Genomic DNA, 15075 nt, shown 5'->3' on the forward strand with positions numbered 1-15075 from the left:
ACCCTGTTTTCGTTTCTTTCGGATATATATCCAGAAGTAGGATTGCTTGTTCTATTTTTAATTTTCTTTGGAACCTCTGTACTGTTTTTCGAGGAAACAGTGATTTTTATTGGCCTGGCAGCATGGGCAACCTTGGGCCATGACTGACAAAGCCAATTTCTTAGCCTTCCTTACAGTAGGAGTGGCCAAGTGACCCGTTTCTGGCCCTTGGGATTATAGCAGGTCTGCTTGGGAGTTTCTGGGAAAGATTTTGCTCCCTCCGCCTCCCTGCTCCTCTGCCACGAAAGACGAGGCCATGACATCTGAAGCTGTGCCCGTGAGGCAACAAACATGAGTGTAAAAGAAAACCATCCGAGGACCTCAGCAAAGGATGGAAGGACGTAATAAAAGACAAAATATAGACATACAGACGATCTCTAACTTACGATGATTCAACTTAAAATTTTTCGACTTCACAATGGTGCAAGAATGATGTGCATTCAGTAGAAACCATACTTCAAATTTTGAATTTTTCTCTTTCCTGGGTCAGTGATGGTAGGATACTCTCTGGTGGTGCTGGGCAGAGGCAGTGAGCCACGGCTCCAGTCAACCACGTGGTCATGAGGGTGAACCACCAATGCACTTACAACCATTCTGTACCCAGACAACCATCGTGTTTTTCACTTTCAGTACAGTATTCAATAAATTACATGAGTTATTCAGCATTTTATTAAAAATGGGCTTTATGATAGATGATTTTGCCCAATTGTAGGCTAACATAAGTGTTCTGGGCACTTTAAGGTAGGCTGGGCTAAGCTATGATGTTCAGTGATGTATTAAATGTATTTTCAACTTATGAATTGGTATATAACCACATTATAAGCTGAGAAAGATCTGTAGAGATGCTAAAATTGAAGATGCAAGCCTTTCCCCAGATATAGCCACTGGTAAACTGTTAATTTTGGTATACATTTTTCCAAGTATTGTATGCATATATTAATACATATAAATAATCACAAATATATATAAAATTAATGGGCTCATAGAATAAATGCATTCTTTTCTATAACCTGCTTTTTTTACTTAATAAATTACCATGGTATATTTCTATGTTGTACAGCTTTTTTTTTAACGACTTAATCTTCTATTGTTAGACATTTAGGATGTATCCAGTATTGTTTCATTATAAGCAATGCCGAAATAATTATCCTTGAACATACATCTGTGTGCACTTGCCTGACTGTTTACTCTGGATAATTATCAGACATGGACAAAGCGTATGCACATATTAAATGTTGCCACATCCGTCTATTAAGCAAATGTTTATTGAGCGGCTAATATGTGTGGCACATTTATACTTGATGAACAGACACCTTGGTGGAGCTTTTAGTCTGGTGAGGAGACTGACAGTTGAATAAGTAAACGAATAGTAAATCGTTACAAATTGTGATGAGTGGTAAGCAGGAAGTGAACTGATACTGGATGAAAACTCTGAGCATCTGCTTAAATAGATCAGTGAAGGCCTCCAAGGAGGTGACATTTAAGCACAGAGTTAAGGATGAGAAAGGCCCGGGCCCTGTAAAGATGGAGAGGTGTGCTTTAGGTGAAATCCCTCAGGGAAGAAAGGGCTTTGATTAAGAATCTAAAAGAAGACTAGTGTGGGTGGAACAACCGAGAAGAGGATGGAGGTGCAGGCAAGGTCTAGACAACACGAGATCTTCTGGGTCATGCTGGAGCATTTGAATTTTATTTTATTTTATGGAGAGTCATTGGAGAGCTTTAAGCAAGGGAATGACTTGCTGCATTTTATCATTATTATTACTTAGTGATCACTCTGGATGCTCTTTTCCATTGTTTGGATGGAGGCCAAGCCAGGAGATCAGTAAGGAAGTTACTGTAGTGGTCTAGGCAAGACAATATGATTTGGAGTAGGATATTGGTAGATACAAATAGATCAGTGGATAGAAACAAAGCATTTATAAACAGAAGCTTATATTAGTGGCCTGCAATTATTTACTGAAGTTTTACATTATATATTAATATGTTAGGGCAATATTATTACTGCTCTAACAGATATCATAATATAATAGAAAACTTTATATTTTATATATTCATTATTACTAAGAATGTTCTTGTAATAATAATTTAATATAATATTATTCAGTTTAAAAAATTTCCTGGATATTTTCCCTTATTTCTTTATTTATTTCCTGTATAAGTTTTAAAATAATTTTGTCATGTTCCATTGCACACCAGCCCCAAATCATATTGGTTCTTTGATTTGGATTCCACTAAATTTAGAAATTGAGTTGGGGAGATATGACATCTTTGCAATAATGAGATTTCCTGCCCAGGGATTTGTTATGTTTTTCCTTTAACCAAGGACTTATTTTTTATGTCCTTCAGGAAGGTTTTATAGTTTTATTCTAAGAGCCTTGCCATTTCTTGTCAAGCTTATGCCTGGGTGTTTTATAGTATTCATTGCTAATGGAATATAATCTTTTAAAAAAGGTTATACTTTCTAAATGGAAATCACAGGTATTTAATGTTGTATTTAGGGGATCCTATAAGTAATACCTCTCTTCCTTTTCTGAATTTGGAAGAAACTGAGGCATAGGTACAGAAAAGAGACATAGGAGATTAAAATGCTACCTTCATTATAGATAAAGTTGACTGGAAAATGTAGCTTTTGATCTCTAGCCAAATGGATTTGCTGTATTTCTCCCTGAATTGGATAGATTTACCTGTCTAGAAGCAGGCAGTGCTGGACAGTAGTATCTCTCTGCCCCAGAAACAGGTCCGCTTACCACATGGTGGAGAGCACATGAAAATATTTGCTATCTACAGTCAGCCAAAGCCCAAAAGAGAACTCAGAAGCATCTATTCATGTTCAATTCTTTCTCCCAAACTCACTAATCAGAAAAGTCATTCATTATCCCCTGGCATGTAGAGACGCCACAAGTCTTTTTCTTTTTTTCTCCATTTTTTTTTTTTTAAGAATAGTTCAAATCATCCCTTTTTTTTCTTTTTAGTAGAGGTACTGGGGATTGAACCCAGGACCTTGTGCATGCTAAGCATGTGCCCTACCACTGAGCTATACCCACCCCTGCCACAGGTCTTTTTCTAATAGAAGCCTTCTCCCTTAACATTTAGGAAAGCCATTGGTTTTGTTTTTTATCTTATAACTAGCTACTTTGCTCTCTAAGATTTTTAGTTCATTCCCTTCAATTTTTATTTTTAGATATGCATTTACATCATGAACAAATAATGACAATTTTGGCTCTTCCTTTCCATTATTGTATTTCTTATTTATTTTTCTTATCTTATTGCATTGGCTTTAGTTTGTAGCAATTATAGCAGGCAAATTTTTGTTTTGTTTCTGACTTAAATGAGAATAACTTTAGTATTTCACCATTAAATATATTTGCTCATGGCGTCTGATAAATAAACTTGGTCATGTTAAAAAGTTTAAATTTTCTTCCTAGTTTAAGAGTGCTTTAGAAAATTACAAGCAACTGGTGTTGAGTTTATCAAATATTTTTAAAGCGTCTTTCCTGTTGATAATATCCTGTGATTTATTTTTCTTTAAGAATGCAGTGAATTTAGACTCCTTAATGTTGAATCATCCTTGCACTTTTGGAATAAATCATGCCTGATCATGGTGAATTTTGACTTGTTCTACAGCAAGTTAGATTCAAATTGCTAAAATTTTATTTAGTAGTTTTGCAACTACTGTATACTTAAGTGGATTGGTCTGTAAGAGCAGTGATTGACATATTAGAGATTAATTGGTGACCTTTGAAAAGGTGATCCTGGCTCAGATGAGTTTGGGAAATGACGATTAATCAGGTTTCTTTACTCTTGGACTTCACAGAGACCTTAATATACTAATACTGTGAGTCTCTAAAATGTAGACTCTAAATGACATGCAGCACTTTCTCGAGTTATTTGACTGCAGAACCTCCTTTTTAAAAACACACTATTAAATTCTCTGGGGACTAGTGTTCTGTAACTGATCTGTAATTCTCCTTTTTGATGTTATCTCTGTCAGATTTTGGTATCAGAGTTATGCTAAACTTGGGAAGTGAAATGGAAAACGTTTCCCCCCCGCTGTGTAACAGTTTAAATAACATAGGGATTATCTATGCCTTAATAGTTTGATAGAACTTGCCTGTAAAACCATCTGAACCAGTGGCATTTCTCAGTGATGCGGATGCTTGGAATGCACACACTGGCAAGGCTTCCCAATAGGACATTTTCCCCAACAGCCCGTTCCTCCTGGCGTCCTTTTCTTTAGGGTCAGACAGCTATTTTAGAAAAGCTGGGAGGTGTGAAAATTACAGTTGATGCTGATCACTTCTGCACGGTCCTCAGCTCTAAACGCACCAGACTCCTGAGGAGAGTTCTTTGAAAGAGCATGCTGGCCTCTGCCTGGGGGTGCCTTGCTGGGTGGGGCTGTGTAGGCATTTTTGGTTAAGGCAGAGTCGGCTTCCACTTTTCACACTAGCCACTCTAGCTGAGGGTCAAGCTCTGGACCCCTTTCCTAATCCAGCGCCATTTATCCTCTGGCTCGTACCTTTTCTAAAACCAAGTACTGTCGGGCAGCACTTCTGCTTCAACCGCTCCTTGTAGTTGCCTCCCCGAGGCCAGCCCCATAGTCTTGGCTCTAGGCGTCTGTGGGTGGATCATTTGGCCAGCATAAGGGGGAGGCAGAGAACTGCTAGGAGACTGGGGTCAGTTTGAGAGGCCTGGTATTAGCCGTGGGGACCTGGGCCTGTCTAAGCTTGTGTTGGGTCAGCTGGGCCAGTGAGGTCTCCTGAATGGAATGAGCTGAGCCAGAGGATTGGCCTAGGGGTAGAGCTGGGTGTCCCTGCTGGAGGCCGTGTGTATGCGTGTGTAATGGTTATCCCAGGCTCTAAGAGGCCGGGGGCTTCCAGGGATCTAAGGCTGTGCAGAAGGACTGGTTTAGGATACAGTGAGGCCTAGGAGAGCTGAAGGGGCTGCGGGTCCCTGGAAGAGACCAACTTGGGGGAGGGGGTAATTGGGGCCCAGGCTCCAACAGGCCTGGGGCTCCCGGGCGTCTGGGCTGGGCTGGGGGCCGCCTGCGGGCTCAGTGAGGCCCTGTCGGCGCTCTGCCCAGCACTAACGGGCCGGGCTGTGGGGGAGGCCGAGGGAAGGCGGGGTGCCGGCCGGGGCGGCGGCGCGGGCTCCGGACACGAGGGATCCCGCTCCCTCCTCCCGCCCGAGCCTGCCTCGGGCGCCCGGCACCTCCCCCGGAGCCAGCGCCAGAGCCGGGAGGCCGGGAGCCCGGCCCGCCGCCGCGGCCCGCGGAGGGAGCGGCTGCTGCCGTTGTCGCCGCCGCCGCCAGGCCGCGCCCCGCCCCTGCCGCCGCCGCCGCCGCTCCCCGGTGAGGCTCGCGCTCGAGCTGCGGCGCCGGCCCCGCCGCCTGGGCCCCGGGCCCGGCCCCTTCCGCGCCGCCCGGGCGATGAGAAGCTGCTTCTGCGTGAGACGGAGCCGGGATCCGCCGCCGCCGCCGCCGCCGCCGCCGCCCCAGCGGGGAACAGTTAAGTGAGGCCGGGCGGGCCGGGCGCCGCGGAGGCTCGGCCGAGCCGGCCCTGCTGCTCCGGCGGGCGGGCGGGCGGGCGCGGGCCCCGGGCCGAGGGGCGGGAGGGCGGGCGGAGCCGGGCCGCGCCGAGGCCTGCGGGCTCCGTGCCCGGCCCGCCGCAGGGACAGGCCCGGCGGCCTCCGCCCGGCCCTGCGCGCGCCGCGGCTTCGCGTTCCTGGCTTGGCTTTGCGGCTGCAGGCGGGAGGGAGCTCGGGGACCGGGTGGAAGCAGCGGCCCCTGGGCTGGGGCAGGTGAGGGCCCGTGAGAGGTGAGGCGCCCCACCTGTGCGGAGGCGCGGCGGCCACCTGCACAGACTGGGACAGTCGTTCCACTGGCCCGGCCCTAGGGGTCCAGCTCCTTGAGGTCACGTGGGTGCCGGCCAGATTGCACCTGAGCCTCAGGCCTGATCTGGGGTGCCGCCTCATCTGTGACTTGGGCGTAGCAGAGACGATACCCAAACTCCAGGGCACCTGGCTGTAAGGTGAGGTGCCCGGCCTGGGCACCCAAGACCCTGAGTACCCATTATGAAACGGTGGTGAGCATGTCAGTGAGCGCCCCACTGGGACCTCGGCGCCAGTGAGGCTGAGGGGCAGGGTCTCCTTGAAGAAGCAGACCCATAAGCATCTTTGTCCTCTTTGTTACCAACACACAACTCTTTCTAAATCCTCAGCCTTTTTGAGCATTAAAAATATGACTCTTCTGTTCCCTGTCCCTCAGCAGCCTCTTCAGCAAAGCACAGAGGAAGGGCACCGGAGGGCAAAAGGCAAACGGCCATTGCCCTTTCTCTGCTCCCCGCCCCCACCCACGAGCCAGCCCCCACTCAGATTTCTGCCACAAAGACAACAGGCCACAGTCTCTTTAGGGGCCTTTGTCTTTGGTGGTTCCTTCTCAGTATAATCTCATTGTGCATTTCTTGACAGCTGGCTGGATCTCATCTCGTTTTAACAGGGCAAGAAAATCTTATCAGCTGCACCAGGAAAGCCCTAGAAAAGTTAGGAGATAAGCTCTGTGGAATCCTAGACTAACTCAAACACTCAGTGTCCTCAGAAGGTTAGTTACAGGAGACAGGTGACAGCTTTCTTGCTCATGGGAAATTGAGCTGGTTATTTCAAGATACTGTGCCATGCATAGAATATTTAAATGGGGCCTCTGAGAGATGAGGCCTTTTCTGGGACTTGGGCACCAAAGACCCATGTGAAGTAGTTGACATAGCAATTACTGGTTCATTTGAGCCCAGAATCATCTTCTCTAATCCACATTTTTCATTCCTTCCTTCTGGCTTTTCCACACTCCTGATTGGCGCTGAAGGCATTTTTCCTGCCCTGCCTCCCTCCTGCTGCTGGGCTTTCCCCACTTCTAGCTGGAACAGTGCACCATGATTAAATGCAAGGGCTGTAGAATTAGACTTCAGCTTCACCTTTGGCTTTCCTACTGTGTGTTCTTGGGAAAATTAATGAACTTTTCTGAGCCTCAGTTTCCTCATCTGTAGAGTGATGCTAATCTTAATAATCTATCTCATAGGATTATGGTGAGAAATAAATGAAATATTACTCAGCTCCATGCTGGCCACAGGGCAAGTGGTCAATAAAAATTAGTGGTTATTATTAAGGGCTTCTTAGCTGATTAATTGGAAAAGTAGCTTCTCTCTCTTTTTTTTTTTTTTAGAGTGTCTTTCTGTTTGTGGTTATTAAGTTCCTCTTAGGGCCACCAGGAAGGAATGGTAGAATAGAAAGAACACTAGGCTTGGAATTTGGAATCTCAGTTTAACCTCCTGGAACATAGGTGACCCTAACAAGTCATGGAATCTCACAGATCCTTTCTGAACCCCCATTTCCTTATTTGTAAAAGTGGCCTAAGGATAAAACCCACCCCTAAGGCTGAATGAGCTAATCTGTGTGAATGTGTGTGACACTATGGAGGGCATGGGGGGTCCTCACTAAATTTAAGTGGGAATCTAGTGGCAGACTCCAGTCTTGTGGGTCTTCTATTTTAACAATTTCTTGTAGGGGAGGGGCTATAAGAAAAACAGCATATGAATACCTTGCTTTTATACATGTGACAAAACCATACAACCATGTGAACACATTGCTGGATCCCCTCTCAGGGCCTTGGAAAGTTAATCTCTAGACATTTCATGGCAGATTTGCTTCTGGGGCTTCAAAATCCTAGTGTCCCTCTGCCTTAGCAGGTTGGAAGTGCTCCATGCTTCATGCTCAAAGAGCAGCATCCTTTCCACACTGGAAAGTAATGATGGTGTTGGAGTCAAGCATGGGAAATGTCAAAGGTGCTATTATGATGATGAAGATAACAAATGACTACGTGGCTGGATGTGGTGGGCCGAGAACACTGCATTTAGTTGGCTGCGGTTGAGTGAGCAGTCTCGTTTGCTGGTTGGGTTGTGGGGGCGGAGGCCTGGGTTCCTTGAATGAGCTGCCTCTCCCCAGGCTGCTCTTTCTGTCTGCAGCCCTCCCTGGCCCGCGTTTCCCTGGCCCCACTGGCTCTCCTTGGCCTCCTGCTCGCTGGGCCGCCCTTGGGAGTTGTGGTTTCCCCGCCTTGTCTGTACTGTTTGCAGGGGGCTTGCCGGCGTCAGATCCCTTCTCCCCAGCTGCTTGGGAGGCAGAGCCACCGCAGGGTGTGCTTGACATTACCTCCTTGTTGGGGACATCCTGTGGGCATGTGTGGGTTTACTTGACACACTTCTGGCGAGATGCAGAGCTTGTCCAGGCTGAAATGTGAGAGGCCATGGGGTCACATAGTTGAGCTTCGTAGCTCACACTCCCCTGAAGACTGGAGGGCCACCTTGCTGGGCCTGTGGCTAAAATCAGCACAGGATCGTTCTACACACACTTTTTTTTTTTTTTTTTTTTAGATCCTGATCAGCACAGCAAAATGTTAAGAAGACTATCATTTGATCCTTTAGGGGAGAGAAATAAATGAATTCTTTATGAGCTAAATATCCGTAGGATGTTTATTAAAATGCAGAACCCAGGGCCTCCTACCCAGACCTTAAATCAGAATATCTGGGGAAGGGACCCCAGAATCTGCATGTTTAACAAGAATCTTGGGTTGTACTTATGTGTACTAAAATTTAAGAACCACAATTGTATATGCTTTTTTAAAAGATTGTAAAATACACAGAATGTAAAATTTACCACCTTAATCATTTTTAAGTGTCAGTAGCATTAAGTACATTCACGTTGTTGTGCGGCTAATTTCTGGAACTTTTTCATTGTGCAAAACTGAAACTCTACAGTTGACCTTTGAACTACATGGGTATGAACTGTGCAGGTCCACTTATACGTGGATTGTTTTCAATAATATTAGTACTCCAGTACTACACCATCATGGTTGGTTGAATCCCCAGATGTGGAACCACAGATGCAGAGGAACCTCGTATTTGGAGGGCCACCTATAAGGTATACTGAGATTTTCGACTGCTCGGAGGGTTGGCACTCCTAACTCCCGTGTTGTTCAAGGGTCAACTGTACTCATTAAACAACTCCCATTCCCCCCTCCCCCAGGCTCTAGCAACTACCATTCTACTTTCTGTGAATTTGAGTACTCTAAGTACCTCATATAAATGGAATCATACAGTACTTGGCTTTTTATGACTGCCTTATTTCACTTAGCATAATGTCCTCTAGGGTCATCCGCAAAGTAGCATGTGTCAGAATTTCCATCCTTTTTAAAGCTGTATAATACTCCATTGTATGGATATACCACACTCTGCTTACCCAGTCATTTGTCTGTGGACACCTGGGTTGCTTCCACCTTCTGGCTGTCATGAATAATGCTGCTGTGAACATGTATGTACAAATATCTCTTCCAGACCCTGTTCTCAGTTCTTTTGGGTATATATCCAGAAATGGAATTGCCAGGTCATATAGTAATTCTATTTTTAATTTTTTGAGGGATCACTGTACTGTTTTCCATAGTGGTTGCATTTCCATTTCTACTAACAGTGCACCAGGTTTCCAATTTTTCTACATCCTCGCCAACACTTATTTTCTGGTTTTTACGTTGGTAGTGGCCATCCTAATGTGTATGAGATAATTATTGTGGTTTTGGTTTACATTCCCCTAATGAGTAATGACGTTGAGCATCTTTTCATATGCTTGCTGGCCATTTGTATGTCACCTTTGGAGGAAAGTCTTTTCAAGTTTTTTCCCTGTTTTTTTTTTTTTTCATTCAGTTATTTGCTCTTTGTTGTTGCTGAGTTGTAGGAGTTCTTTACAGATTTGGATTTTAACCCCCTTATCAGATACATGATTTGCAAATATTTTCTCCCATCTTTTAGTTATCTTCTTCACTCTGTTGATTGTATCTTTTGATGCAAGTTCTACAAGTTCTTTATATATACATTAAAACTCTGTAAAGAAAATATTATTATCCATTATTCCAACTTTATAGGAGTGGAAACTCAGGCCCATTTCAGTTGACTTGCCTGGGGTCACATACCTGCATCAGAGCTGCAACTCAAGTCCAAAGCCTGCACCCTTGCCATTCCTCTGCCTTATCTCCCATTTTCCCTCTGAGCTAATAGCATGAAGAGGCCCCGTGGGGTCTGCAGGAAGTGGCATTGGTTTGAGAAGCGTTCAGTTATAGAAGAGGAAATATGGACCAAAGACTTGGGAATCGCTTCCTTCCGACCACTGGGGTGCTCCTTCCTGTAGATCCACATCATTACTTAGACTTTGGAAGCAGCAGAGAAGTGCAGACAGGTTTTTAACGGTTTTATCTGTTTGATTAAGCATTTCATAAGCTTGTTTCAGAGTCTGTGTGCTGCTCACAGTTCCCAGACAGTCCAGGCTTGTTCACGCTACCGTTGGTGGCGTGTCTACTGCCTGCAGTACTTTCGGTAGTCCACACGCCTCATCTTTCAGGGGGACCAGCTCTATGGCAGCCCTTCTCTCATGTCTCCCTGACTCCCTTCCTTTCAGGACATTTCCTCCAGCCTGTGAGCCCCACAGCAGGTGGCCATGTCCTGTTCGTCGCTGTGTCACACAGCACAGGGCACCACGCCTGGGCTGTGCATCATCTAGTCTCCGCCCCAGCCCAGAGCAGTTAGATCAGAACCTGGGGTTGAGATGGGCAGCTGTAATTTTCCCAAATGCCACAGAGGAGTCTTCTTTGCAGCCAGCCTGGAGACCCACTGGTTCCTGCCAGGCCCCTATCCAGTCTGCTTGAGCTGAGTCACACCCACTTCTGGAGATGCGTGGAGTGCTACGGTCCCACCTCCCTTCCTCAGCAGGTGGCCCATCCCTGGAATTGTGGGGCATCAGTGATCCCAGCATGGCACTCTCACTGGAAGGGGCCCGATAGGTCTGCTCTCAGCATTGCCCCTGCTGCTTTACGTGCCCTCCTTAACGCAATGAAACATGACTGATTGTGAAAGGAGGACAGGACTTCATTCAGCAATCCTTCCTTCCACCCATCCATCTCTCCGTAATCTATTGAGTACTCACTGTGGGCTAGGCACTGTGGTGGACATAACACCTTGGACCAACTTATGTTCTGCTTGGGAGAGTGTGATTACCTTCTGAGAGGCAAGACTGTGTTTGTGTAGGTGTGTGTGTGCATGTGTGTGTGTGTGCACATGTGTGTGCTGAGGCCAGGTCCTTGGACACATCAGGATTCTTAGTGACAGCACCTGTCTGGCTGGGCAGTGGGGAAGGTTTGGGGTGAGTGGGAGATGTGACCCAGGTTTTGAAGGGTAGGGTGGGTGCCATAGAGGAGGAACTGGGTGCTCTTGGACAACCTGTGCTGGGGAGGGAAAGATGGGAGGACTTATTCTGAGGCTGTTCTCTATGGATGATGAGCTTCAGGTTCCTTCTCTTCACCCATTTATTCACTCATCAAACATCTAATGAGTTCCTGCTACCTTGTACTGAGTTTGGACTGTGGACCAGCTGTTTCAGCATCACCTGGATCTTGTTAGAAATGCAGGTTTTCAGGCCCCACCCTCGACCTACTGAATCAGTATCTCTGGGAGTGGGTTTAAGAATCTCTGTTTTAACAAATTCTCCAGGTGACTCATGCATGCTAGAGTTCAAGAACGCCTCCTCCAGAATGTCGGGGTTTCCCCCTGCATCATTGCTCCGTGCTCAGCACAGGTCTCTCCGTAACCATCTGTGGACTGACTGTTATGTACCGGTCCTGTTAGGTACTGGAGTGTGAGAGATGCCTTGGGGGGAGGATGGCAATGTCAGCCAGGTTTGAGGTATTAACAGGACATGTGGGTGACATTAGCCAGCAGGGCACTAGATACACACGTGTCTCAGGAGAAAAGTCCAGGCCATGGAGGGACACTGGAAGTCATAAGCAAACAGGTAGAATGACTGTATGACCAAATGTATGAAAAGAAACTCTCAAGACCCATGTGAAAGTCAGGGGGGCAGGTGGTGATGGGGCGTGTCTGCTGACATGAAGCAAGTGCTCTGATGATTCTGGCCTGGGAGCCCATTTGCCGAGCGTTGAGGTGACCTATTAGCACTTTTACTCTTCAGACACTGGCTATTAGGCCAAGGTTGTGACTCATTTTATGTCACTGAACATCAAGAGAACATTGCTCTTGGGGCCTCCTACGACGGTTTCATTTGTAGGGCATCTGCGTTCTGTTTGGGTCCCCTTTCTTCCTTCTCTGCAGGGGACAATATGGCACTAAGATCTGAAGGGAGTGGGTGGAAACGACCTTCCTTTGTAGTAATTGTGAGCAAGGTGGGGTAGGGCTCACAGTGTACTGGAGAAAAGCCCCTCCTCCTCAGCACCAAGTTCCCTGGTTTTGCAGAGTCGGGCCTGTAGGGGCAGGCCTTGGCCACAGCAGTGCTGTAAAACTTGATCCGGATTTATTTTTGGAGAAGGAATTCTGGGATCTAGCATTGCACTGTTTGGGCCGCAACAATCCAAACCCCAGGCCTGCCTCACATGGTTTATGGAAAATATGTTTGGTAATCAAATGGTTAATATCAGTCTGAGCATAGGTCTGATGGAGTGGGTGCATTTATACACCAGGTTCTCGTATTAGAAGTGATAGACCTTCACTGGAAAAAAGGAAGTGCTCGCCATTGTTAGTTCCCTGGCTGGAACATTCTTTGTGATCTAGGAGAGCTTAGGAAAATATTTGCTTTAGTTCCCCAGTATCTTAGCAGCTGTCCCAGCAGCCTTGGCCTGTTGCCACTAGATTCCACTCAACAGGGTTTGTCAGAATGATTTGGTTTCTGACTGGTCACTAGATAAGTGTTCTAGACCGAAGTACTGGAGGCCCCAGGATGCTCTCCTGAGGTTCCATGGTGGACACCTCTCAGCCCGTGTGCACTGTCCCCTCTGGGTGGCCCCAAGAGCCAACTGGCCATTTGCCTGGGTGCTGCATGGACCCTGGCCTCTGCTTGCAGTCTCCTGAGAAGGTAGGTCTCTGCACCTGTGTATTTGTGTGTTGTGGGTGCATTGTTGAAGCCAGGCCACTGGCTCCCTCCCCTGTCCTTCTTTCTCCTGCTTAAGATTTGTTAGCAGAATGTTGTCAGTAATCATGGGCCAACAGAGGAGGGCGAGGGTTCCTGCATCCCTCGCTGCCCTTGGCAAACAGGCAGAGAGCTGCCCCATGAGGCCAGAGCAGCAGCTTTGCTGGGGGCCAGACACTTCCAGTGGAGGCCCTACTTTCCAGTTGTTTCCCACAGTGAGCGAAATACTTACCCACTGCTCTTCCCCAGACTGCAAGCTGGTTGACGTGGGCAGACAGTTTGTCTTTTGTGCCCTTGACTTTGGATTTCCAGACAGTCCTATCACTACTTCATCCTTCTGTAGGGACTTAATTAACCCACTGGTTTTGTCATTCCACTTACAGTAGCCTAATTTAACCTGCCCCCTCAACACTTTGAAATTACTCTCTCCAGTTGTGTGCAAGTCATGCCTTCAGCCCTGGTGGGCAGCACTTCTGAGCTGGCCTTCCTCACAGGGAGGCCCCTCCAGGTCCCCGCTGTGCCTCCTTTGAAGGCAGCACCCCCTCCCCCTGCCTCCCCGCAGTTGTTCCCCCCCGCAAAGCACTTTAAACTTCTCAGCCTGCACCCACCCTGCCGCTGGAAAGGCCTCGGTGGAGAGAGGTCCGAGCTCTGTTAGTTGGGTTTTGATTTCAGTACAGGAGTTGATAAAACGAGATAAACCACGAGATAAACCCCAGGCTCACAGGGCCGGGGAAATTAAACAGAGATGATATCAAAGTTCCCCTGAGTTTTCAACTGTGATACAGTAGCTTAGTTTTCTCCCAGACTGGGGCCGGGAGGCACGCCTTTGATTCTGAAACAATGTTCAGCATCAGTTAAGCCCAGCACCACTGACTTTTAGGGATTAAGCACACTGTTGTAGTAATTCTTTGATCAGCTACAAGGGAGCAGTGTGCTGTCTGTATGAAGGGGCTTTATAGTTAAAGTTCATTTCTCTGTGAACCTAGGATGACAGCATTGGCGAGGTGCTGCAGTGCTGGAAGCTGGGGCCTCCCCCAGGCGCTGTTTGCAGCATTGCAGGCACACGCTGGAAGGTTTTCTCTTACCCAGCGTTGTTGGATAGAACTCATTGAGCATGACACACCTCATCCTAACTGGCCCCATCTAGTCCCAGTATGTCTCTCTCTCTCTCATACACACACACACACACACAGCCCTGTGTCTCACACACACACACACACACACACACACACACACACCCCTGTGTCGGGGCAAACACAGGCACAGCTGCCCAGAGCGAGGCTGTGTAGCCCCCAGCCTTGGAAATGATCTGAATGAGGAGACTGGCTGCACACTCGGGGTACAGGCTGTGATGGGGATTGGGACCAGATGAGATTTAATTAAGAGGACTAGCTCAAGGTCAGTGTTGCCACTGCACTCTCCCCAAGCCCGAGAGCAGACGTGTCACCCGGGTGCTGCTACCATCTTCTTTCTTACCTGGCATCTACTGAGAACTGATTTAGCGGCAGGTTGGGTCAATCCTGTGGTTTTGAGAAAACTCAATATCCATTTTGTTATCTAAAATATTGGGTCAATGTTTGGCTTTTCCTATGGAGACCCTCCTTGCAGCCACAGCTGGGATAGTAGAAGTTTCCCCAAATTGCCTCCCCTCTTCACTCCTGGTTGGCTCTGTGACTTCCAGTTGGTAATGGAGCCCCGTGTACCGTCGATCGTGCTCACACCGGGCCATACATCAACCTATTCCCTCCTGTGCAGGACTCAGATCTCCCTCATTAGGCCTAAATTTACCTCCATCCTACACAAACATGGCTTTAGCTCATTTTTATTGTTGTAAATTATTTATGAGGGAAATGTTGAATCTTGAAACTGAGGTGTGAGGAAAATTAATCCCATGTTACTTCTGTCTTTTTGTACTTTTCTCCCCCTTGCTTCCCTTATTGGGCTACAGCTAGACAAAGAGGAGTTTTGGCATTTTAAAATATAGTTGGTGTTGAAACTGCTTTCTCTATCAGATACTGAATGGGAAGGTGGTCT

General features: G+C 47.0%; 1 protein-coding gene across 4 annotated transcripts in view; it reads left to right on the forward strand.

The window, feature by feature from the left end:
- Positions 1 to 15075, forward strand: part of MVB12B (multivesicular body subunit 12B) — a 234488-nt gene that overhangs the window by 65423 nt on the left and 153990 nt on the right. Inside the window, exon 1 of one of the 4 annotated variants that reach the window (XM_072960129.1) lies at positions 4685 to 5542. The exons of the other annotated variants lie outside the window; for them this stretch is intronic. Within the exon in view, the coding sequence (XP_072816230.1) occupies positions 5465 to 5542 (78 nt within the window). The 5' untranslated portion in view covers positions 4685 to 5464. Of the gene's footprint in view, positions 1 to 4684; positions 5543 to 15075 lie in introns of those variants that run through there. 4 annotated transcript variants of the gene reach the window in all.

The sequence above is a fragment of the Vicugna pacos genome, chromosome 4 (assembly GCF_048564905.1).
Source record: "Vicugna pacos chromosome 4, VicPac4, whole genome shotgun sequence".
Lineage (NCBI taxonomy): Eukaryota > Metazoa > Chordata > Mammalia > Artiodactyla > Camelidae > Vicugna > Vicugna pacos.